This window comes from Neopsephotus bourkii, unplaced genomic scaffold (genome assembly GCF_033783945.1).
Source record: "Neopsephotus bourkii isolate Nb327-2 ecotype Australia unplaced genomic scaffold, CSIRO-AGI_Nbou_v1 NB_1783, whole genome shotgun sequence".
NCBI classification, from domain to species: Eukaryota; Metazoa; Chordata; class Aves; order Psittaciformes; family Psittacidae; genus Neopsephotus; species Neopsephotus bourkii.
The window spans coordinates 172,196-198,897 of NW_026902257.1; the positions used below are offsets into that span (position 1 = coordinate 172,196).

The window sequence follows — 26,702 nt, forward strand, 5'->3', positions numbered from 1 at the left end:
ACCCCAGTGTAATCAGATTTTCAAATCAGAATGAGCATTTTTAAATGCCTTTGCTGTGTCACACTCCAGTGTTCTTTCATTACCTTCTTCCACAAGCTCAGGACAGAGTTGGATGTTTAATAGATACACAACCAATCTATTATGCTGCTCACTCAGTCCCAGAACACTGTGACTTTTAGTTATTTATGTGACTTTCAGTTATTTATTTTGTTAAAAAGAACATGTCCTTTTCCCCCTTCTGATATTTGAAGGATTTTAATGCTAAATTTATATTCTAGGGCACACTGAGTACTAAAGAGGTAGAAACATTTTTCATTAATAACACATTTTATTGTGATTAGAAATAAACCCCATAACAATCTTGGTGTCCTTAAGATACTATGATTGTTTAACTACAGAGACTGCAAGCAGCACAATTCAGTAGCTAATAGTAGAGATACCATTTTTTAGACAACTGGTCATAGCTTTTAGCTGTCTCAATTTACTTGCCCAGTCCAAGGTTGTATACATGCACATTCACTATTTATATGCATACGTGGTTGCGGCCTGCCAAATCACATTTCTAAAAACACAGTGCAAACTAACAGTACACACTGCAAACATAACAAAGGTTAATTGAAATTCATTGTCAAAGAGATCCCCTACAATTCTTACAACTCCAAATTTTGTCAAAAAGCCTAAAGGAAAAACTGAAGTGCTTATGAGATACTACAGTCATTACTCAGCAATTGCATTCAAATACAGAAGTCCAATTTCAAACACTGTAGCAAGAGTAGGGCATGAAGGCATTGTCACTTCAACAAAACTGTCCAGAGGATGATTCAGAATGCAATGCATTACAGCTTTTAAGATACAAATGGAGAGGATATTTCTAATAAGAAATAATAATTATTGGCATTTATTAGCAGTGTTCATGCTCAAAAGACTCTGAAACAGGCCCCAAATAAGTAAAGTTAAGCTTAAAAATTAATTACTGTCATATGGCCACAATCTAAGCTAAAGCTTGTGTCAGTGATTGTGGGAAAAAAGAAAGAAAAAAGCCTCATAGATGAAGAAATTACAGCTGTGGTTTGGAAGACACATGAAGCAGTTTTCTGCAGCTCAGTGAAAAACAATCACTCTTAAAGAAACAAAGCAATACAAATTGTGGCATTCAAGAGGCACAGCACCCTGCACTGGATGTGTTTCATTTGTCTTTTTGGTGAGCAATGACTAGTTTGGCATCTTAAAGGGAAATAATTTGGGAATCTGAAAACACCACAGTTAACAGCCTTGAAGCCTACAGCATTTCCTTTTAACAGACCTAGAAAGACGACCATGTCTCTGGAGACAGGAAAAAAATATTAAAAACTTTAAATGAACGAAAGTTACATTCGTGGTTTGTGGAATAGTTTTTCCAAGGAAGACAGATTATTTTAGATAAAGTTATTCAACTTTTTTTTCTTTCTACTTCCACAGAGGACATACATCTTCACTTTCCTTCTGAGCTCACGAGTCTTCATTCACCCACATGAGCTCTTGGCTAAAGTGGGACAGCTGTGCATTAAACAGAAGCAGCAGCTAGAAACGGGGATTGAGTCAGAAAAGGTAAATAAACCATTATGTCCTTCAGTTAGCTGTGCTACTGTTGTTTATTTCTCACTTTCTCTCTCTCATTGTAAAGCTGAATAAAGTGATAAAAGAATAAATTGAAATGGTAATTGGGCATGCATTGCTGGATGCAGTTCCATTTGGATCTTTTGTCCTGAAGTACTGTTTGTTCTTTGCTAGCCACAAACATAGGCTATGTACTACCTTACCAGTTGGATACAGTGGCTGGAAATACAACCTGGCTACAGGTTGGTGTTGTGGACTGGTGCAGTGTGTGTATCTGCCATGAATTTTGCCCTGCAAGCCATTTTGCCCTTTTGAGCCTCACCAAATTAGGTCTTTCTTGAATCTGATTCTCCTTTCTCCAGTCCCTTTCAGCATCCTATTAGAGTTGAGCGCCCTACTATAAGTTATTGGTGCAGTGTTTTTCAGCTGGTGTGAAAGTAAACCAGAATTACCTCTTACAAAAATTAGTGTATGCACTACTTAAAATGGTAGCCTGTGCTGACCCATATGACTATGCAGTTTTACTACAACCGATTAAACCAAACTGGGTCAGTTTATGATATGCACTTCAATACACATTTTCCATAATGGTGAGACTTAGATGGATTTAAGGGCTTTTGAATGAAACTGAAGTAACAGAATAGTCCAAGCTGGGATGCAGATAAAAGCAACAGAAACAAGGATGAAATCAGCAAGTACTTAAAGACCTAAATTGTTCAAATCCCAGGCATGCTTTGGATCCATTCTTCTATGGTGAAAAATTACATCCTCACATTTTTAATTTTCAGCATATTGTTATCCCGTTTTGTTTTCTCCTTGGTGTATCACTGCTCTTGAGTAGGAACTACAAAAAAATAAATCCATGGTTTGGCAATACAGAGCTTCTGACAGCAGTACAGACATCTCTGTCTCCCTTACTGTTCCTGGGATGTAGTCTTTTATTATGTCACAAAATTACTCCATAGGGAAAACCAATCACTTACAGCAAAATTACTTTCATACAGGTTACTCCCCTGATCAATTCACGAAATAGCTATATAACTTATGGTGTAGGTGCTGGTAAATTCAAGGGGTTTGATAAAGAAGTTGCAAGAACCACTGCCTCCAGCTTTGTACACAGAAGTCATAACCATTCCCATTGTCACTGCTGAACTAGTTCATGACTGAGCAACCTCAAACTGACACTAAATTGTAATGGTTCCTCAGCAACAGGTAACTAAACAACAGAGGCAGGAATTTGTAAGAGATGCTGGGACCATATGAATCATGCAGTGGGTAAAAATGTAGACATGAAGACAACTGCTGTCAGCAGCTAGTGTCAAAATACATCTCTAAAATACTTGGATTTAAAAATAATGGGATAAGATGAAACTTTTGTGAATAACGATACACTTATAATATTTTCAAATGAAAATAGTGTCTGGGAACTAAATCACCCAGCTGTTTAAAGCTATTAGTTGTAAAGTAGTATTATTCTGGCTTTTCAGCAGATGTTTTAAAAATCATGGCTTCCACTTTGAAAAGGCTGTGGAATAGAGCAGCCAATAGGTCCAAACACCCACACTCTTACACCTTCTGCTGACAGTTAGGAAAGGGGCCTACAGGAAAACCAACAAACAGCAGGGTCACAGTAAAACACGAGTGTTTGGGAGGCTGCTTTAATTTCTTGCTTTGCTGGTTGCTTTTCCTACTATGGCCTTGACCCCTTCCTACCCCCTTAATATAAACTGTAATGTTTTTCCTGCCCACTAAACACAAAATTCTTGGAAAACACTACATCAGCTTCTGACATTCCTCTCAAATGACTACTTTGATGTCCTCTACTGCAAGCACCTGTATGTTTTACAGAAAAGTTCAACCACTAGCATTCACAAACATTTGTTTTTCTATCTGTCAACAAATAAAAACTCATTTCATATGCAGCATAAAAATTCTCAACTCCAGACACTCTGTATATTAATAGTCATAACCCATTAAAATATCATCAGCTACCAGCACCTTCTAATTAAGTGGCTCCATAGCAGGAAATAGCTGGCAAAAGCACTTAAAGCAGCTCTGATCGTTTCTGACAGTGTTCGCTTGCGCAAGTCGCTTAAGATGGGAAGCTGGCTGACTTGCAGTCTGGATAGCATAAGAGCTGGAAAAGTGGCGAGGAGCCAGGTTTTGAGGTTACACATCACAATAGTTATCATGCATTTGTTTTTTACATCACTGGCTAGTCAGAGAGTCCTACAGAGCACAATCCAGAGTGAAGCAGATTGAAAAGAAAAACACTCTGGGATGTCATGGAGCCTGCTCAAAGCTCCTTTGGCCACTCATAAAAAGGAAGGGTTTCATGGTTTAAGGCTTCAATTATAATATACAAGTCAGAAGTTAAGCTTGACCATAAAGGATAAAATTTAACTCTTTAAGGATAAAATGTAACTCTTTAAGGATAAAATTTAACTCTAAAATTTAACCATAAAGGATAAAAATTAACACTTAATTTAAGTGCATTAGAGATTGGAAAGACCCAAACTAGACTGTCACAGGAAAAAAAAAAACAAAATAAAATTTGTATAGTATTACTCAGTGGAAAAGCCTGTTGTTAAAACTGTGGTGCATAATTTCTGCAGCTTGAGGGTATTTTTTAACTCAAAAGTCGAAGAAGTAAGAAATAAAATGAGAAAATAGAAATTAATTCCTATTAAGCCTGTCTTGGGGATACATAAGTCCTATCAAAAACATTATGATTTCCCTTGGGTCTTGACACCACTAAGTGCTCCTTTTTAAAGTCAAAAATCAAAACAGTACTTATAACTGGTTCATTGTCATTAAACCTCCCTTTCTTACAAGCACAGTACTGCTATTGCCGTCCTTTCTAATTAGCAGTTGTTTCTTGGTCCTTCCTGTCTTGTCTCATTCAGTAGAGTTGATCGACAGTACTTAATAGAAGTATTTTTCTTCTCAAAGAAATATTTATGGGAAAAGTGTTCCCACAGACTCGAGAGAACTCTTTGTCAGGGCTCGCAAGGAAGCTCGCATCTGGGGTAGGACTACAGACAAGACTAGGTTGGTAGGTTTGTTGCAACTGTGGCAAAAAGGAAAATGCGTGCTGCTACCCACATGTCTGTGTGATTTTTATCTAGGCTATTACAAATTACATGCATCGAGCCTGTCACACTGCTTTGGGTTTCATCAGAGTGTACATGAAACAGGAAACTCATCTTTTACTTTACTGATGTTTTATAGCATTGCTCTCAGAAAGCATACCTTATTTTCATTAACATTAAGAGCATCTGATAAAACATTACACCTTTTTACATCTGAAGAGAAATTACACGACAAATAACATTGTTTGCAGTTTGTCTTACAACTGATGCCTAGCTTTCCATCACGATGGAAGAAGCAAATGCTAGCAACTCATGAGCAGATATGTAAGATAAGAGGTTGGTGTTCATACAGAGATGCTTGTCATGGCCTAAGGATGGATTTTGGAACTTTACTGCCCCCATCCATCCCTTTTAAGTTTCAGAAGTTAAAAAGAAAGTCTAGTTAGGATAATTAATACCAAAAATCTGTTCCACAGCAGCTTTTGATAAACAAAAGTAGAGTATGCATATACTTGTTAACTTAATTGAAGCAAACCACACTGGCCTGCTAATTAATTCTGTTTCACCACCTACAGATTATTCTTTTAGTAATGTCAGGCTCCATACATTCCTCAGCAAAGAAGTATAAATTATATTTTCCCCAGGGCCAATGACAACGTGAGTTCAGAGGACAGACAATTATAATCTGGAACTCTGTCCTATACCGTTCGGAAATACCTTGAATGTGGGCTCCACAGAGGTGGCACAAGCAGACACTGCTTTGCAGGAATGTCTGCTGCCAGAAAAAGGTAATGATTTCTTTTGCCCTTGCTATACAACTATTCTGTGCTTCTCTCATGAAGAAGATAAATTAATGCTATCAATAAAAACAGGAAAAGAATGCTAGCAAAGTGCAATTTGCTGTTCTGGGAGGAAAAAAAATAAAAGGGCAAGGAAATTCCCTTTAGACTTACAAGGAACACTGGCTCATTTTCAGATTGGGGATTCATTCAAGTGTGCATGGTTTAACTTCAGAGTTCTTATCAATCATTATTAATACTGCACTGACTATATATAAGTGAGATGTAAAGAAATGCAAGAAAATCAGCTTAGTTTGGTTGACTTTTGGTTTTGATCAAATAAACTGGGACAATACCATGATCAGATGACGTTTTGGCAGGAGTCCCTACCAGTTCTTGGAACACAGTCTCTATTTGTCTTAAAAGAAAATACACCAATTTCCTGTAGTGACACTCACATGCTAAGTCACCTTCTGTAAATCCCTAAGAGTGCAATGAGGAAAGCACACTGTGCATGGGGGAAGGAACTGCTGTGTAGTGGAACTTCTGTAGCTTGCACAAGTGGGAAGGTAAACACAAATGAAAGCTTCCTCTTTTTCTTCAGTGCATCACAAGCTGGATGGAAAGATAAATACAACCTGAATTAAGTTTTGATTCTTCTTGTTTGTTAAAGTGTTCTTAGCACTCATACTCCCAATTTTACAGGAGTGCTTCCTTGGATTTACTGATGCTGCTGTCTATTGTTAGCATAGTGGAATAATTGGCATCCAATTTGGGTCTAACTGATGAAAAGCCTTTAAAGATTCATGGATAACAGAAGAGCTTAGAAAATAGCTCTCCCTTCCCTTTCTATGGTTGACAGCCTTTTGAGTAAGAGCCAATACTTTTTATTTGCAAAGTCCATCTAGATTTAGATGTCATGGAGAGAACACACACACATATTTCCTGACATACATTTATTTAAATATACAACTCAACATGGAGGGTCTGATAAATTCTATATAACAAAAATGTCTTTGTGAATGTCTCTTATGAAAGATGCTTGCTAGAGTACTGCAGCTTGTATACATTTGAGTTCAAACACTAAGGTACTGCTGGCTCAGATGGCATATATCAGCAAAAGTCCCATTGACTTCAATCAAGTAAGTCACAAACTAATCTTGTCACCTTCCTGGCTTCATACAGCTAACCTTGAAAATATCTTTTCAGTGTTTGGTAAGAGACATTACCAGCTACCACGAAAGGAGGACAAACCATACTATTTGGGAAACTAGCTCACAGTTAAATATATTCTTTTTGTCCTCTTCACATATTACCAATGCAAAGTATTTTCAAGGGTGTCTCTAGTTTATGTGAACCTTCATCAGATAATTTACTCTGCAGTCAGAAGAGTCTTTGATCAGTAATCAACTCACTGTCTCTTTCTAGGCAAAGCTAAAATCCTTCGCTGCCAAAATCATTCAGCTCCTGAAGGAATGGACTGAAACTTTCCCCTATGATTTCCAAGATGAAAAATCCATGAAAGAACTGAAGGAGATTGCTCACAGAATCACACAATGTGATGAGGTAGGGATGGATAAACATTAAGTGGTAAAGCAATATTTGTCAACCTTTAAATATACAAACCCTGTAAACTGTCAACATAAGTGCAGGACATGTGCCGAGAGATGAACTTAGTGGTCCACTACCAGAAACTGTCTACTGTATAACCAAGTCTAAGAGAAAGAGACAAAATATGAGAAATGGATATAGTGCAAAAGGAGAAGGGCCAGTGACTGTAATGGCACAATATAGTTAACTTTCATCATGACTTACATTCCAACCTTTGTTACTACTCTTAAGTCCTGCAAGGCATATCAACTAGTTGTATCAAATGGGCAGAGAAGAGATTCAGAGCAGCCCTGAAGAGAAGGACTTAGGGGTGTTGGTTGATGAGAAAATGAACATGAGCCTGCTTCAGTGTGCACTTGCAGCCCAGAAAGCCAACCATATCCTGGGCTGCATCAAAAGGAGCATGACTAGCAGGTCGAAGGAGCTGATCCTGCCTCTCTGCTCTGCTCTCCTGTCCTGGGTTTAGCAGCAGCAGTCATTTTTTCTCCTTCTTGGTAGCTGGTGCAGTGCTGTGTTTTGACTTTCGGGCTCGGAACAAAGGTGATAAAAATGATGTTTTGGTTTGGCCAAGGACTTTGTGAGTCTCATGCTCTGCCAGGGAGGAGGGGAGGCCGGGAGGAAGCAGAGACAGGACACCTGACCCAAACTGACCAAAGAGGTATTCCATACCACAGCACGTCATGCCGAGGGGGGAACTGGGGGGGAACCCGGAAGGAGAGGGGGTCGGCCGGGTCGGACTGGCGGTTCGGCGCGTGGTATTGTACTCCTTTCCTTTGCTGTTTTCTCTTATCATTGTTGTCGTTGGTGGTAGCAGTGGTGATTCGTATTGTACCTTAGTTACTAAACTGTTCTTATCTCAAGCCGTGGGAGTTGCATTTCTTTTTGATTCTCCTCTCCGTTCCCCCAGGAGTAGGGGGAGGGCAAGAAGGGGGGGGAGTGGGTAACAAGCTGTCTGGCTGTGGGTTAAACCACGACATCTCCTGAGACCTCACCTGGAGTATTGTGTGCAGTTCTGGTGTCCTCAACATAAAAAGGACATGGAGCTGTTGGAACAAGTGCAGAGGAGGGCCACGAGGATGATCAGGGGACTGGAGCACCTCCTGTATTAAGACAAGCTGAAAAATTTGGGGCTGTTCAGCCTGAAGAAGAGAAGGCTGCATGGAGACCTCATATCAGCCTTCCAATATCTGAAGGGAGCCTAGGAGGATGCTGGAGAGGGACTCTTCATCAGGGACTGTAGTGACAGGACAAGTGGTAATGGGTTTAAACTTAAACAGGGGAAGTTCAGGTTAGATATAAGGAAGAAGTTCTTTACTGTGAGGGTGGTGAGGCACTGGAACACACTGCACAAAGAAGTGGTAAATGCTCTATCCCTGATAGAGTTCAAGGCCAGGTTGGACAAAGCCTTGGACGACATGTTATAGTGTGGGAGGAGTTGGAACTAGATGATCTTAAGGTCCTCTCCAGCCCTAAATATTCTATAATTGCATGTATTCTTGCTCAAGGTGAAGATACTTATTATTTAATAGTTCATTTTTAGCTCCTAACAGTAATCAGCAACTGATTTTTTTTTGTCTCAGGTGACATACACAATAATTCCACAAAAGAAACTTTGCTACCTCGTCACTCATCAGCTTTAACAGCTCTGAGTTTCTAGCCTATGAAGAAAATTAGGCCCCACAAGACTTTTGTAAAGCAAACAGATAAATCAAAATCAAATAAAACAAGGGCTGAATCAACACTTATTTTCCTCATTGAGAAAGTCACTACCAGTAGACAGAAAGAAGGACTGCAAGGGAATTAATTGTTAAGCATTCGTATGAACATGAAAGGCTTACTCATAGAGAAGTAGAAGCTGCTTCTTGTTTTTAAACCCACCACCTGAAGATATTTAAGAACAACTAGCAGGAAATTGAAAGGCAGTTGTATTACGTGTTTCTGTTGATTCATGTATGGAGAAAATGAAGACCAACAGGTTTGACAGCACTGCATGAATCAGTGATAGGACACAATACGATTAGGTGCTACCAAGTTGTCAAAAGGAAGTATGTCAGTTTTATTGCATAAGCAAAGCTGTTTACTTGGATGCCACTATGAAAATGTCAGCGCCTGAGAGTAGGAGGAGAAAAGGAAATAGGATTGTAATATTCCTTCTATTCCTTTTGTAGACAAGGGCAAAAAGGTTTATGTGTGTTGGCAGAGATACTACTGTGAAAGGGGACTTGGCAGAGTTTTTTTAGCGGTAGTATCTTAGTATTTAATTTGTCTATCACTTTGAACTAGAGTGAACTTGTGGTCTGTCTTTCTCTTCCCCTTTCCTCCCACTCTGATATGCATGAATAAATTGTCATTTGAGAAACACAGGTCTTCCTGAAGTGGCTCAGTGCTCTGGCATCTGAGGAATCTAATGACATCCATTAGTTACAGCATCACCATTTTGACTTGTAGCCTTGTTAAGGGGATCAAACTTGATCAGTGAAGAACTGTGCCGCATCTGACCCCAGGAGACATAATTTAACAGTGACAAAAGCTCTTGCTCTCAGTATTTGTCACCACAATACTGTATAAGTATATAATAATAAGTATACCCATACTGTGCTTCCACAAGGGATTATGGTAATGGTTTGGGGTTTTATTTGTATTTTAAAGCTTTTCCTAGTCTCCTAAGACACTGTTCTCCATACATAGGATAGAAAGCACTGGAACAGGCTGCCTAAGGAAGTTGTGAATAGTCCATCCCTGGCAGTGTTCAAGACCAGGTTAGACAGAGCCTTGGGTAACATGGTCTAGTGTGAGGTGTCTGTGCCCATGGCAGGGAGGTTGAAATTAGATGATCTTAAGGTCCTTTCCAACCTTAACCATCCTATGATTCTGTAAAGTCAACTGAGAACTCACAGAAAGCAGTCAGATGCTTGTCCTAGTGATAACAGACAGCATATCAAATAGCTATTGGTACAGCCTGGGTTGTGCCCCAAGAGCAAATGTCTTGCTTGAATTCAAACAAGTTATTGTACTCTCATTGACTTATTTTCCACAGTTGTAAGAAATTTTAGGGTAAGACTAGTAACGAAAGAAAACTGTGAAATGTATAAGGGTATTTGTCTTAGTATTAAGATGCTAATAAATTTACAGTAGCTTAAGTAAGCCATAGTTTTTCATGTCACTGCAGTTTCTTGATTTGCCTTCAAATACTGTGATACTCTCACCTGCCTTCAAGTTTTATTCTTTGTGGTCCATATCTAGAACATCTGCTTCCTCTCAGAGGTGTGGATAAATCAGACACAGCAGCTGAAGTAAAAGATTTACAATAGAAAGCTCAGGATACCAGAGAACACAATCAGCACTTTATTTTAGCACCCTCCACACCCTGCTCCTTTGGCATTTCTGAGCACTTGTAGCACAATATCACAAATGGCTCTAGACAGCTGCTGTTCGGCAGTAATCCAGTTGCCTCAAGATGAGCTACGCTGCTTTCAGCTTTTCATTTGATTTCACTTGGGAGTCAGATTATTGCCTTGTAAAGCAACACTCTGACACTATTATTGCTTAATTATACCATGCAATATACAAGTATTTGGTAGTCACCGTCTCTCACATCTGGTACATAATTTCAGTCATCACTGCACATTAGTGGCTTCTTTGAACGATCACAGATTCATTGCAGTTCTTTCTAGTGTATCCAGTTGACTGGCAGAAACCAACAGAGCAAGTTGTAAACAGTTATTCTTGTGGCTGAGAGAAATAATTTGCATGCAAGCAACAGAACAATTGTGTAGGAAAGAGGACTGTCTTTGGTAGAATTATGTTTTTCTGATTTCTAAGGAGCAGGAAGAACAGGATTGGAGAACCTAGGTCATTTAAAGCAGTAACAGGATGGATGGAGAAGCAGAACACTGATCAAGTTAGTTCTTTGGAGTTGATTTCGTTGAGGAATGTCTATAGGACACAAGCAATGTCAGAAAGCATTTAGCTTGCCTTAGTTATCAAAACACTGAGCAGATGGATAGCAGTTCTGTGGCTTTACCAGTAGGTATCCTTATTGGTCCTATGTTTAAAATCTGCACCTGATAAACAGAAAGGCATTTGAGTTGTCAAAGAGCAAGATGTGCATTGTGCGTTTACCAAAACCTTCGCATGCTGTAGTTGTTCAAAGCCAAACCAGTGTATTTTAGGGATATATTCTTGAACACTAATTCCCTAGGTTATGCCTGGGCTAGACTTGATAATCAATGGGTCTGGTCAGAATGAGAAGGAGCTTTTTGGCACTTTGTACACAGAGAATTCAAGAAGCCTTGTGCAAGCAAGTCAACGACCTTTCACCTTAACCACTATTAAGCTGTTTACATGGATGCCTTTGAAATGGGGGTACTAGCCAAAAACTGCCACAAGGAGCAGACAGCCAAATAAGTGAAACAGAGTTGGGAAGGCAGGCAGGCATAACAATGTCCCTATGAAGTTCTGTGGGCAGTTAGGACAAGTTAATTTGACATAAGATTATCAGCTCAGGTAAGATGAAAGAAAACAGATAGCAGGCATTTATTTTTTTCCCTGTCAGAAATTCTCTGGCGATCTGTGTCTGCAAGACCTTAAGTTTTTTAGCATTGTTTCTGCCTTTTGCTTAGGAAAACGGAACAGTGAAAAAGATCATTAGCCAAATGACACAGAATCTCCTGATGGCCCTCTCTGCACGGAGCCAGTACCAGGAAATCAAAGAGAAATTCCGGCAACCTGCTACTGACAAAGGCACCATTCTCAAAACCAAGCCACAGTCAACTCAAAAGGACATCCTGAGCGTGTGCTGTGACCCTCTGATCTTGGCACAGCAGCTGACCTATGTCGAACTGGTGAGACACAAATTTGTGTGAACGATTTAATTTTCCATTTAGTAAATATTAATATACTCATTGTGTAAGCTTTGCTATGGCTTCACTGAAAGCCTCCAGTGTTTTAATCAAAAAGTACCAAGTAAGACCAATGAGCTACACCAGTAACACCTCACACATCTCAACTGTAAGAAAAGTTACCAAAATGTTCTCCTAACTTTGTCTTTATTGATGCGTTTTCCACTAAACTCTGTTTGTCTGTGCAGTCACAATCTCTCATCTCTCCAAAACACAGGAAAGGGTGAGCAACATTTACCCAGAGGATCTGATGCAGATTGTCAGCCACATGGACTCCCTGGATAATCACAAGGTATACAAGAAAGGGTGTGGAGGGAAAAAGAAACAAAAAATAATCTGGGTAAAGAACCTCCATAATCTGAGTACGCTTTGTGCAAGAAAGACTGACATTTTCTTAACTGCCTTAAAAAATATCCAACGTGATTTCACCTGGATGTGAAAAGGACATTTATCCTTTGGTATGCTGACTTTATCATGCTACAGGATAGGATTAACACGTGGCCTGTTCTCTTACAGTGCCGAGGCGATGTGACCAAAACCTATAATTTGGAGGCCTATGACAATTGGTTCAATTGTCTCAGCATGCTGGTAGCTACAGAGATTTGTCGGGTAGGTATTCACAGAAACAAAGATAGCAAAGAGATACTGGCCTTAAGGACAAGAGACAGACAATGGTCTAATAGAGATTTAAAATATTAGCAGTGCAATTAAAGATAATGGCATTACTTAAGCATTAAATTATTTTCACGCTTATATGGTTGAGAGTTCATGGTCATGTTTGACTTCGCATGTATTCTCTAGTTTTGTCTATCTTCTGTAGTAGCATTAGTCATGCAGTGAAATTAAACATGTGGAGCTTGCATTAGGAGCTCTTTTGGGTTTATTTTGTTTAAATACATACATTAATTCTTAAGAAGATACTCATCTTTATATGCAGATTTACCAATAAACAGCTGTTCTTCCAGTGCGTTTAGATATCATTAGCACTGTCATATATACATATTTGTTGCTGAAAAATCAGCAATAAGCTTTCTTTGAAGACTGAAAGGAAGGTGGAGTACTGGAAAGATTAAAAAGTGCAAGAACAATTTTATTAGAAGTTAAAGTAACTTCTATCATGTAATAAAGAAATGTAAGGTTCACTGCCCCATAAACTTTTTTCTTTCCCTGAACAACAAACTTTTTTTTATTCTTTGTCATTTTAGGTTCCTATTAATATGCACCAATTCAAGCAAATGGGACATTTTCTCTCAATTCCTATTAGTCAGGAATTCTCCTGTTCTCCTATTCCTCTTCTATGGGAATCCAGATTCTCAGGGGAATTTCAGGAAGTTTGACATATCAATCCTATATCTTAGGATTTCCTGCTTTCACAGACACTTACTACAAAAACACACGAAGACATCTTCCAGAGCTGGCTTGTATGGCTAATAGATTTGGTAAACTAGTCAAACAAAAAGGCTAAGCCAAGCCATTGACTACTGAATGATTTTCTTTCAGTATAACATGGAAACTGAAGTATTTATGCAAGAGGTTGTGTTTTTTAAAAAGAAAAACGAATTCCCTGGTGAAGTAGTCTGCAGTCACCACTTGGGAGCCATTTTTGTACAAGCCAGAACAAACTTCCAGATCTAAATATAGGAAAGATCTCAATAAATGAATGTAATATAGGCAATAATACTAGCTTAAAATTGAAAAAAAAGAGAAAGAAAAGGAGAGAGAAAAAGATTGATGGCTTTTGGAAATGAAGCTTGGAAACAATGCTATATATTAATCTTGCTTTGCCATTTATATTAAAAGAAAAAAATCTGCAAAGCAGATGTCCGCATAACTTACGAGATTCTTTCAGCATAGCTTGCTAGATTATTTTTGTGTTAGCATGAATGGGAATTTGTACATTTGATCATCATCACTACCTGCTCTCAAAACATAATTTAAGAGTATACACTGTAAAATGAGAAAACTGGGATATTGTAACTGTTCTCCCTTATATTCACGTCATATGCCCTGCTCTTAAGTCTGCTTTTCCCTCTTCCTCACAGGTTTAGGGTTTTTTTTTTGCATATATTCTTTGGAACAGCAGCTTCAGGTTATCTTCTTTTTCAAGTAACGGGAAATTGCTGAAAGTGTCAGCCTGTTTATACAGGATTCCCCAAAACGTTGAACTTCATGAATAAACAAAACCTTACATTCCCCCACAGCTAGACAAAGAATTGATAGTAGTCCCAAATACTTCTGCTCTTTTAACAAAAGTTAATCTTAACAAAATACCTTCAATGCTATTATCATCACGAGATTTAGCTGGATCAAATCTTGAAATGTCTATTCAATCAACCTGTTACAATGCCTTTTACTGAATATCCCATCCAAAATTCAGTCCATCCCTTCCCTCTTAACAGATCCTTGGGTGTTTTTTTTTCAGGTTGTAAAGAAAAAGCAGCGTACAAGAATGGTGGAATTTTTCATTGATGTGGCAAGAGAATGCTTCAATATCGGAAACTTCAACTCAATGATGGCTATTATCTGTGAGTATCCTTGACACAGATGACAGAAGGCACTCCATTTTACAACCTGACTGGCAAGACGATGCTCATACTTGCCCTAAATCAGCTGACTACCTCAGCATACGCACTTCTACAGGGGCAGTATGTACCAGTGACAGATTAACGTGTGGGTGGGTAAGTGTTAGCTACAACTTCTGTTTCTCAAGCTGAACTGCCTTCCAAAATACATTGGTGCCCATACATAAAAAATCAGAGGGCTAACAAAACTGTTTAACTCAGTTGTTTCTTTCTGTCTTATCTCTCCATTCAGCTGGCATGAACTTGAGTCCTGTAGCACGGCTAAAGAAAACTTGGTCCAAGGTCAAAACAGCCAAATTTGATGTTTTAGAGGTATGTATAAAGTTCAGACTTTAGAAATCCACCAAATACTAATTCCATACCAGAGGTTTGGATGAAACGAAGTCAGAGATCACCGAGGCAGTGGTAACCAGCATATAAACATTAGGGAGATCATTTCCTGAATTTCAAACTCCCTACTTGCCTGCAGAGAGTTCAAGCTTTCTTTAGGTTATTTCTTCCTAGCATGTTTTCTCCAATTAGGTCGTTTTCACTCCAGCAGCTGCTATTTTGCTACACTTAAAACTGATAAGAGTACTCCATCTAGTGGAGATCTGAATGAAAACAAAACCAGAACCATCACCGCAAAGATCGATGACAGCAAGTTAGAATATGGGGAGGTTTCACGCTTTCAGGTTTCCATTAGCCATTGAAATAAAGCATAGGTGTAAAGCCAATACAGAATTCTCCTTCCAAGCCAGACAGAAGTTAGAAAAACCTGAATCCAGACATAATAATTATATGCTACTCTTGTCTTGAAAATTTGAGAGGGCCGAAGAATTCATAAAGAATGAGTTCCCTGAAGGAAGGAAACATGTATTACTTGACTGCCTTTTCCCCCCCATAAAAACAGCATCACATGGATCCATCCAGCAACTTCTGTAACTACCGCACAGCCCTGCAAGGAGCAGCACAGCGATCTCAGACTGCCAACAGCAACAGAGAGAAAATAGTCATCCCGGTTTTCAACCTGTTTATTAAAGATATCTACTTTCTGCACAAAATACATACAAACCGCTTGCCCAATGGGCAGATAAACTTCAAGGTAGGACTTTGCTATTAACAGAAACTGGAATGCTACTTAAAACAGTGTAAATTATAAACGTTTGCCAGTTTTGAACTTCTAGTTCATTATATTACCAATTCCTTCAGCATTGCTATGATCTATGGTTTCACCAAATTCCTGTGAAAGCAAGTGCTTGAAGTTGCTGTGTTAATATTACATATCCAGCAGATCCACAATTGCATGTACAGAAGAGAAGCTAAAAATCTGCTGATACATAATTTCCATCAGTTAGAAGGTTAGTTTTAAAAGGTATTAAAATAGCAACAAGAAACAGCATGAGTAAGACTGAGGGTGTGAAACTGAGACAAAAGAACTAATAGCTGGAAGAAAACAGTATTTTAATAATATTATTTTAATTTCCTCATGCAGAAATTCTGGGAAATTTCAAGACAGATCCATGATTTCCTGACATGGAAGCAGGTTGAGTGCCCTTTTGAAAAAGACAAGAAGATTCAGAGCTATCTACTCACAGCACCCATTTATAGTGAAGAAGGTAAAATCCTTTACTCAGCACTACAGTGAGTGAATATATTCAGTATAGTGAACACTAGAGTGAATATGCAGATGAAAAAAACATGCAAAAATATTTGATAAATATGTATTATCACTTCTGTATCAGCTTCTGAGGAGAATAAACTTCATTATGAAGTCTGCCAAGTTACACCTACTCTATTGTAATTTGTAATTCTTTTTCTCCAGTTAACAAGCCCATGTATCTTTTCTTATTTTATTTACTAGCTCTGTTCATTGCATCCTTTGAAAGTGAAGGCCCAGAAAACCACATGGAGAAAGACAGCTGGAAAACACTCAGGTATGAAGCTTCCTGAGAACATGAGGTTTTTCTGGTTTGTTTTTTTTGGGGGGGGAGTTTGTATTTTATTTTTTTACAGTCACACACAGCCATGTCATCATGAGCTTTCTCCTATTTGCATACACAGTTTAAGACCATTTTGGCCCAAATATATATTTTTTTTCTCTAAAATTCAAATCTGAAAAATTCCATATGGCTTGGACATATGGGCAGCTTTAAGTCATTGAAAACAGCCAGACCAGTTCAGGCTGCAAGATCACTGCTGGGACTACAAAAGAGAATATGCTTTCCTTAGGCTATCAAATACAGTAAAAGAATCTACATTTGTAGCTGTTTTCAGACATGCTTTTCTCAGGGAAACAAATATATAGAGATAATAATAAATTGCTATCATTTCTCATATCTATTCATTTATTAATCCTATAAAAAGGTGAAGTTTTATATGAATATTCTTACTTTTCAGCCTACTCTCAAGGGAAAAAGTCTCGATTCCTCCTCCCTCTGAGAGAGGGAAGCACCTCTTCCATGTACATTATGAGATCAGCTAGTTTAGATGAAAATTCTAATACTGAGGCCAAGGCAGAAAGAGAGATTTAGACCTTTGTAAACCATGTTAGATATTTAGATTTGAAATACCTGTACCAGCTAAAGAATGAAGAATGAAGCCTGTATGTCCTGGGCTGCAGTTGAGCTACATTAGGATACTATTGTCCTAGACGAGACACTGCTACCCAGTGATCCCAATGTTCCTTAGGAAGTCCACATAAGCTTTTCATTTATGAAACCCCCAGAGTGTAACTTGCATCAAATCCAGTGCTGTTCAGCATAGTTTAAAATGACAGAACATCATATTGCCGCAGCGCATCTTAAAGGCCTGAATAATGTTATAAAAGTTTAATTTTCATTTAAAGTCAGCAACTTTATTGGGATTCACAGATACATTCCACTTTGCAACAGCTGGAAATGTATCTCTTGAAGAAAGGCCTCCAGGTAATGATGCAAGATAGATCTAATGCCCACCATCACCAAAACTGTAATATTTTTGTTGTTACAGGAAGATAATTTTATTTTTTATTACTTCTAGGACAACTCTGCTTAACAGAGCCTGAGATTCTTGGATCTGATCTGCAGCCTTTGAAGCACATTGAATGAACATGTTTTTACAATCTGAAGGACTTGGACTGAGCTGAGAAAGACCTCACTGGCTGAGGTCTGTTTTGTATATACAGTAACTTTTATGAGAAAAATGTGGTAAATATTTCACATGTCAACCTTAAGGCACTTGAGCGAAGGGTTTTGGTTTTTTTTATTTTGAATACAAGGGCAGGGCCCTGTTCTCAGAGATGAAGTGTATGATGGGAGATGGTATCCCTGGGGAGATCTTATTCTATTAGCATCCAAATTTTTATTTTTTATTACTTCGACCAAAATAAATAAAAATTAAAAACACACTTCTCAACTAAAGCCAATGTTCCAGTTAAGTACTCCACTGGAGCAGTATCCTACAGAGCACTCAACATGTCTCGAAGTAAAGGGTCTCCTTCAAATCAGGTGTTAGTTCACACGTGTTAGTGTTTGTAGAGGCAAGGCCTTAGACATCTACAGTAAGCATGTTCCGCTCCTACATCAGAAAATAGTGCCTTACAAGGTACTGATATCGTTTAGTGTACCTTCTATTACGCTGGACTGGAAGTAAAGAAAATAAAAATATGGATGTCTTGAAACCAGCTAAAAAGTACTCTTTAAATAAAGTGGAGAATATGGCACATGAAGTAGAGTATACCTGCCTGTAACATTGATGGTGCAGCAAACATATTTTTGTTACATGATTTAAAAAGATAAGATGGGGTAACTGTTGGGGAATGTGTGCTTGTGTGTGTGTAAGTGCGTGCACATGTGAAGATGCACGCATGTCTAATACTTCTGGGAACTATCATTTAAATTCTGGCTGTCAGAGTAGTTTGTGTTTTCCTTTTTAAAAGAAATCAGGGATTTTTTGTTTATTATTTTGTTTGAGAGAAGAATGTGTAACCTAGCTTATCTCTGCAAAACAGGCTCAATATGTTTTTTTGAAAACAGTTTTTGGAAAATAGAAGTCATACATGAGCTAGGGAGAGGGAATACTCAGATATCTCATTTGAAATTAAGGCTAAAATTTCCAAAGAAACTGAAGAAGAGCTAATCACCACTGAACTGGTCATTTAATTCCCTGGGTTCCTTTGAAAATGCTAGTCTGCTCTTACAGACAATTAAAGCAAAGAAAAGTAATAAGTTTTTCCCAGTATTTTATAAGCCATGATTAACTGAGCCAGAACACATTGAAATCTAAGGGAAGACACCAGAAGAGATTGGTCAAACCTTTGAACCCAGGTTAGTACCAAACTGGAGGTGATCTGTAACCCTACTGGCACTTACCATTTCTAATTTCTTCTCTTAGTCTTGAGTTTACACATGATTTGGCTATCCAAATGAGCACCTGAGGAGCTTATGTTAAGTTGCAAGGTATTTGTTTTCAAGAAAAAATAAAGATAAAAATAAAATACACAGTTCAGGACTTAGTTTCTTACCTGATCTCTGAATTAAGAAGGAAATAAAAAAAAAAGCTCAAAAGCTGAATTAAAACTTATTTTGATGAACTGACCAATTATTACCCATTAATATCTTCTGTCCTTTACAGTAAGTGTTCTCTTAAGGCTTGAGGGCTGGATATTTGTAAAGGTAATTACTTGAGCCAGGCAATTAGATGATATTAAACAAGGCCCTCTAGAGTTTACAGTGGTTGCAGCCTTCCTTGTAGAGCCTCAGAGGACCTCTACACAAGCTTCTTTAAAAAGCATCAACTGCTTGTAGATGGGTTTTCTCTTATTCTGCCTTCTGTTGAAGAAGGGGAAAGATCTGCGGGACCAAGGGTCTGGTTTGTTCCAGTCCAGTAGATTCTTCTTGCTGAGTGCCTACAACCAAGAGCAGCGCCACTGTTTCATGCAGCATCTAGGATTACTTAGAAATTATTTGCTGTATTGGACCTGTAGCATGGTGAAAAATTGAAGAGCCTTCCCTCTCTCCCTGTTCCACTTTGACAAATACTTAAAAGAGTAAGTTGGGGTAAGGGAGGGAGATAAATCAACATTTTGCTATTCCCATAGCATTGACATCAAAGAGAAATAAAAGACAAGAACAGTCCAGAAATGGGGAAAGGGTAATTCTTATGATCTGCTGCTATTTTTCCTGTGCTGAAGTACTGACCTTCAGCCCTGGATTAGAGTAAGAATATTTATACTGTATTATTACAGTGTTTTGCACTTTCAGAGATGTTCTAGCTAGTAATGTTGTCGGACACTAGAAGAGGGATTGTATATCAGCTTTGTTTATGTAATTGAAATTTAAAAGGGATGCTTAAAATTTAAGAAAAAATATATATTTGAAATGCAATTTTAGAACACTTTCTGTAAATGTATGAAAAAGCTTTCACATGAATGTGCACTTCACCAGTCAATCGGTCCTAGTATATACTTGAAATCAATGCAGTATCCACATTGGTTCCTGTTTATTTTTCCTCCTTCAGTTTGATACATTCCTTAAATACTGTGTTTTGCTATTCTGAGCTGAAATGCTAAATATAAAGCTGTACCATAAAGCAGGATATTCCGTGTTTGACTGGATGTGCTTGCATTAATAAAAAAAAACTTGCTTCAACCAGGCTTAATATTTTCCATGGTAATTTTTCACTTGCAAACTGATCAAGCCACAAACCAGTATCTGAATGAAGTGAACCAACCGTGTAAGGCAAAATAGTTACAATGAACCAACTGGTTACTTTCTGACTTTCACATTGTGAAATATTTAAACATTTTCCAACAAAGGCAAGAGCAATGCTACTCCAACAATATGCTGCCACTTCTAATGTGGTCTCTGTAATAGTATTTCATGGATTTGATTCAGTGTCTCTCCTACAGGATATTTTCATTTTCCTCTATGAAAGCAATTAACAATTCCACTGTGTAAAAACAGTCTGTGTGTCCCAAGAGCTGAATTTGAATTTTTTTCCTCCCACATAGTTATATTTTTAACAGGAAAGCACAGAAACGTTTGCTGGGTGCAGCACACTGCAGGGTTTCCTGTAGCAAGATTCTGTTGACATTTCAACACCCTGGGACCTTTGGTTGCAACCACTACCCTTTTTCATGCTGCACTTTACAGAAACAAAGCCACTTCTCCAAGGTCACACAGGGACTAGAAAAGCACAGAGCTGTGACAAGAACTCAGCTTTCCTCACACACTGCCCCAGTGCTGCCCACAATACCTCCTTTCTCAGGGATACAAGCCCTAAAAGAAGTGTTAGATCTTTCAAGTGCAAGAGCCCTGGAGGTCCCATAAGCATTTTCAGTAAGTTGAAAACTCTCCAGGGAAATTGTTTTGGTAGCCAGACATCCACAACAGACTCCCAGAGTAGAACAGTACTACTTTCAGTCACCATGGGTCATTAGAAAAGATAATGATGTTTACCAGCATTAAGAGGATCAAGCAGGCAAGAGTCTTCCTCATGGCCAGTTCACACTCATAATTAATATGCACATTACCTCCTTGAAAAGTCACTTCCAATTATGTCCCATCCTGTCATTAGGATAAATTTGCTATTTATACAGATGTAAGACTAAACAATAAAATTGCTTTCCAGGCACTTTACTGACATTAGAGCATGGAACAGTTGACAAGAAGTAACTCAATGGCTGTAATACAGCTTTAGTTATGTTAGCAGATATTTGATTTATCTAGTTAACAGTTCCCAAGAAACAGCTTTCTTTCAGCAAATAACTCATGTGGCAAAATTCAGCTGACAACTGGTAGTATATCTTTTGGAGATAAATCACTAATCCTTCAAGGATGCACAGGCAGATCTTCCATCTTCAGTCTGCAACCGAAGTATATAATTTAATGAGAGCCACCCCAGCTTCCCAACTAACCAGAAAAGCTTTAAAACAGTATATGGAAGCACAATTTTGCCTCTCAGTTCCCTGGAGCCATTAAGTAGGACTGGGTGGACAATGCAATACTAAGAAAAAGAGGAAAGAAACAGGTTCCCAGGCACTGCAGAGGCTTGCCTACTGTCACTGCTCCTCAAGGTGGGCTTTGGAAGAGAGAGAAACAACATTTGGGGGTGTACTTCTGTAGTAATTTGGAGATACAATCCAAAATATATCCATTTCTGTAGCATTATTCAGAACAGTAAAGAATGTAAAGGTTTCTATTATTTCCAACATTGTAAGCCATTTCTAACATCAACATCTTCGTGGTTTCTCAATACCACATTCAGTTTTTGCACAGAAAACAGATGCAGATGATTACTACAAAATAACTTTGGGATATTAGTTTATTTTCATTAGAAAATATTAAAAAGCAATCAAGTTTTGTGTCACGCAGAGAGTGCTGATAGTCTCAGACAGATACTCTTCCTTATGAATGTGATGAGGAAGAAATTCAATCCACCAGGAAATGCAACATTAATTTCAACATATGAAGCCAATATAGTGTTTCTGATCTAACAGAATGTGTACCTTATAGTATTAAGAATACTTAGGCTTCTAACAACAATAAAGAACACTAGTATATAACAAGTTCTGCAAGGAACAGTGTTTGGCAAAATCACTGTAAGTTACTTGAAACTGTTTGTAGCACCTACCAGAAGAAAAATAAAAACACACCCACCCAAGCTAACTAAACACAGAAACCCCCCAAAACTGGAACAAAATCCCCAAACCCAAGACTATTTTCATGCAGAGGATTACTGTTAACAGCCTCACCTCAGTGCATGCTGTGGAGACCATTTCATAGGATGAAAAGAAAGCCAAAAGCAAACACAAGCCAAAGCATCAGTTTCAAATATCCCCACTCCGAGTCAGGAAAAGAAGAAACTTTAAATTAGGTGGATACTTGCTTGCAATATAGATTCTTCAGGTTAAGCAGGTATCTTACAATTAATATAATTCTGTTTGGAGGCAGAAACCCAATGAGACCCAACAGAACCTCCTAACACAAAAAAATTGTAAGGAGAAAATCTACACACAGGAAAGTACTTAACATCTTTTAACTGCTGTCTTGTGAGCACACTAAGGCTTCTTCTTATTCCTGAGGGTATTCAACATTTAAACAACATCCAGTTGTTTACATTCAATTCAAAGAAGATATTACTAACAACATTCCATCTCCCAAATACCTATTAAAACAGAGAAGTGAAGTGCAACGTACCATCAACTGCAGCAACAGACTGTTGGGGGACTCAAAGCACGGCTGAAAATGACACATTTGATGGAGATCTTTAGCACTTAGGGCACTAGCAGAATTTAATGAACCACTGAACTATTCATGTCTGTGGACATTATACACTGCTGAAAACTTACCCCGGGGGGGTGGGGAACAAAACAAAACAAAAAAACCAGAAACAAAAAGCAAAAAAACAAAAACAGCCACTCCTAAAAAAAAACATAAAATCTAAGCAAGTACTGAATAAATCCACAAATTAAAGCAAATACTTTTTTTCCCCTATATGCCTCTTATCTCACTTCTCAGAAGTATCCAGTATCCAAATATCCCAAGATGAATTTCACAACAACACAGCAGCCAAAAAGTCACTTTGACAAGATTTTAAAAGTAAAGAAACACATAAAAAAACCCTTCAACAACTGCTCTACATAGACTACATTTGCAGCCCAGAACACCATCTCACCCAAAATAACTGCGTGGCACAGGAGTGTACAACTTGCATGTTAAGAGTAGCCTAATCTTTGATCTCTCAAGCTCCTCTCTATAGTATACCCGAGAACCAAGCAGTCTCAAAGGTTATTCTTTTTTCTTCACATTATCCCTTTAATGTGAGCTTTTTTTCCCATAGCTTCTAACAAAGTCTGAGAGAAGCCATTTAAGCTTGCATAAGGCTGCAGGAAATACATCCAAGAGCTCAAGCTCTCCCAGAGCCAAAGCCACTGCTGTACATGTCTGCTTGTGGTTCCACAGCTCTACACAGTTTCACCTCCTGTCTCCTGCACAATGCACACCACTACTTCCAGAAGGAAACCGCTGTTCGTTTCAGAGCTGTGACACTGCTGCCTGGGCACACTTGACACCACCTTCAGCAGGAGCCTGCCACATCATATCTGTGAAGGCTCTTTTATAGCCTCTACATCACATTTTATTTTACACACTCTCTCTCTCTCTCTGTATATATATACATATTTTTAAGAACATTTTAGCAGAAGGCTAGGGACACTCAGGTGCTACTCAAGAGTATGTGCACCCCCCATGGACACAGAAATAAACACAGGAATAAACGTGATCCTCTTGAAAAGAGTTTGGTAAGCCACTGGCATCGCAAATGGAAGCAGTGGGCAAACACCCTCTTTTATGTGCAATGAGGTACAGACTGCTAAGCATTCTACCAATGGAAGAAAATTATAAAGCCTTCCAGTTAACTTGCATCAATCATCAAAAAGTTTTTACATCAGCTAGAGTAAAAGATGAGGGAACATGGGTCAAGAGACTTAAGTCATACAAGACATGTAAGTTGCATAGCTACAAGACAACCTTGAAACTGCTGGCATTAAAAACACTCCGTTTGAAAGCATCACCACCCTACACATAAGGAGAGCAGTTCAAATAAACCAGTGAAATCGTCACATTGAGGCACTTAATTTCAAATTTAGAGAAACTTATTTCACCTATCCCAGAACAGGACTAAACTAACCAAAACAGAGCTATGTTTTAATACGACCTTATGCAAACATTTAGACTGAAATGTAAAAGGGATTAGCTTAATATTCTATGTTCAGTTCAGAAGTACTTTTGCTGCACAGTACTGCCATACAGATCCCACCTACAACACCTATGCTTCAAACCCAGCACAATATATCCTTTGCAAGAACACACAAAAACTCTATCAAAAAGATGGAAGGCATTCCCAAAAAGCCCTTGCACCAAAAAAGTACAATCTCGAAATGATACACCACAGAAAAATCAATAAAATCTTACCTTATTCGAACCCAGGAAAGAGATGCTGCTCAGGAAAGAAGTCAAAGAACCTTTCCCCATCCTCTTCAGGTACCAGCTGAGAGGAGCCTATCATTCAACAAGGCCCTAATGAAGCACACAGCTGCCATCATTACTGCAAACACAACTGTAGCAAAGGCCCCTCAAGGCGGGGTCAAGGTGAGACCCATGCAGCTCTCTTCCAGCATAGCCTGGCGTTAAGGGGTAGCACTGCTCTGCACCTTCCTATAGGAGGTATGGGCTGATACACATTCACAGGGTGCTGCAGGCTATCATGATAGTGAGATTTAAACCAGCTGGAAGCAAGGAAGCAAAGGGGAATTTTGTTTGCAAAGGGGTGCTGGCACCAGCCTGCTCCCAGGTGTGTCCTCCACAGCTGCCCTGCGGACTGCAATACCTACCTGCACAGCCCAAATGCACTTCTCCCCCTGATGCATTAAGAAAAATTGATACTATAACAACAAAAGCAGAGCAAAAAACTGCAGAGCCAGTGCAACCACTGAAATGTAAGATGCAGCATTTTATCCTAGTCTCCCTTGCTGAAAAGATTGTCAGTAAAGAGGTGGAACCCTTTAGTTTTCAAGCAGTCAAGCCTAATGAGGAGGCAATGTACATCTTGGAGCATGACCCAAACACTACTTATCTTTAGCAGTACCCTGATGTTCTTCATCCTGCTTCAGAACCGAGTAAAATTTGAATGACTTAAGATGTAGTTGGGGGTCACACACACAGCAAGGCAGCCTCAGGAAAACAAAAGCTAAACCTAACATGGCTACAGAAAAAGTTTTTGTCATTACACTGATGCAGGAGTCAATGAGCTACTACATTTATGCTAAACCATTGTTTTAGTTATTTGAAGTTGTTTTCCTTTCAATCACTGACATGGCAAAGCAAAGAGCTGTTTAATTTTATTCTAAAGGTTATATTCTGGGATGCACTAAAAAATTCCATTTAAATATATACCTGCATTCAGATGCAAGCAGTTAGGGTTTACCCTCCACTTTTCTCTCCCTCCTTATGCAATTCTCCATTCTTAAATACAGTTTGCAAATAAGTTTTGAGTTTCATAGGTGTGTGTATCGCAAAGTCCAAAAGGTCATGGGGTTTTATTTCTTAAAAAGAGGCGCCAAGTATTTCCTTCTGGATGCAGCAGACCCAAAACTAAGTATTTCCTTGTTCTCGTCCACTTTTTCGCCTGTAATTTCTGAATCTCCAAACCAGTATCTACTAGCCACACTGAATGATACATTATTACACAAATTCAAGTTTGCAAAAGCACCACCTGAATTCATTCCTGTGAACAGCCTAAAGATAAACGTGGGCCCTGAGCTAATCTCGTTTTGACTTCCTTTAATCAAGAGCACTTCCTCTTCCCTCCGTAGATTGCAAGTTCCTTGGAAAAGGTTATAGTTAATGTGGATACCATACAACAGCTAAAAAAAAAAAAACAACAACAAAAAACAACAAACAACCCCTAAATTACTTCTTGATTTGGTGGCACATGTTCCTAGTTAAACAAATGTTACTATATTTACTACTCTAACACCAAAATGCAGTGACTCCTCCAGGAAAACACAGCTGGCTTTTTATGCTGGGACCACAGCTTAAAAAAAGGGAAACCACGTATTAGATAAACAGCATCTGTCAAAACAGGAGGATATGGCCTAACACCCGGCTGTAATCTGAGCACCGACCCTGGGCCGGCAGTTCATTCTGGCTCCAAAGCATAACGTTTCCATTTATCTTTGCAATGCCCCAGCAGCAGGCAGCCCAAGATGAACCCTGTGGGGTTTATTCTCCCTCTGCAGGCAGAGCACACCTTGGGAAAGCCAGGAGCAGGTCTCCGTTCCTGCGTGGCAAACACCCCTGTCTGACACCCTGGAGCCATGCAGATCAGAACCACAAAAACTGACAATGACCCAAGCGCACCACTCAGCCCCATGATGTTCCTCCTTTGTCAGGAAATTGCCTGTGGTTCCAACTGAAGGGCCTCAGCCCATCAAACTAAGGGATGTTGTGTTTGCACCCGCTCAGGCTGGAGGTGAGCAGCAATAAAGTGAGCTCACTATCAACACTGAATCATTCATAATTAAGTTTCTGAACCTTTTCTGTGGATGGAGACTCCCCTGAGGCTTAACTTCTCTCTCAGTGCAATTCCATGTTCCTTGGTAAAGTAGACAGAAAACCC

At 38.8% G+C, this 26,702-nt stretch overlaps 1 protein-coding gene across 3 annotated transcripts in view; it reads left to right on the forward strand.

Moving 5' to 3' along the window:
* The window catches only part of RASGEF1A (RasGEF domain family member 1A), a 172,237-nt gene extending 153,176 nt beyond the window's left edge, over window positions 1-19,061 (forward strand). For all 3 annotated transcript variants that reach the window (XM_061380021.1, XM_061380023.1, XM_061380022.1), the window contains 11 exons: window positions 1,459-1,587; window positions 6,896-7,033; window positions 11,701-11,922; window positions 12,197-12,271; window positions 12,496-12,588; window positions 14,402-14,504; window positions 14,794-14,873; window positions 15,454-15,645; window positions 16,036-16,159; window positions 16,405-16,477; window positions 17,562-19,061. In XM_061380021.1, the coding sequence (XP_061236005.1) occupies window positions 1,459-1,587; window positions 6,896-7,033; window positions 11,701-11,922; window positions 12,197-12,271; window positions 12,496-12,588; window positions 14,402-14,504; window positions 14,794-14,873; window positions 15,454-15,645; window positions 16,036-16,159; window positions 16,405-16,477; window positions 17,562-17,586 (1,254 nt within the window). In that variant the 3' untranslated portion in view covers window positions 17,587-19,061. The remainder of the gene's footprint in view (window positions 1-1,458; window positions 1,588-6,895; window positions 7,034-11,700; window positions 11,923-12,196; window positions 12,272-12,495; window positions 12,589-14,401; window positions 14,505-14,793; window positions 14,874-15,453; window positions 15,646-16,035; window positions 16,160-16,404; window positions 16,478-17,561) is intronic.
* The last annotated feature ends 7,641 nt before the right edge of the window (window positions 19,062-26,702 follow it).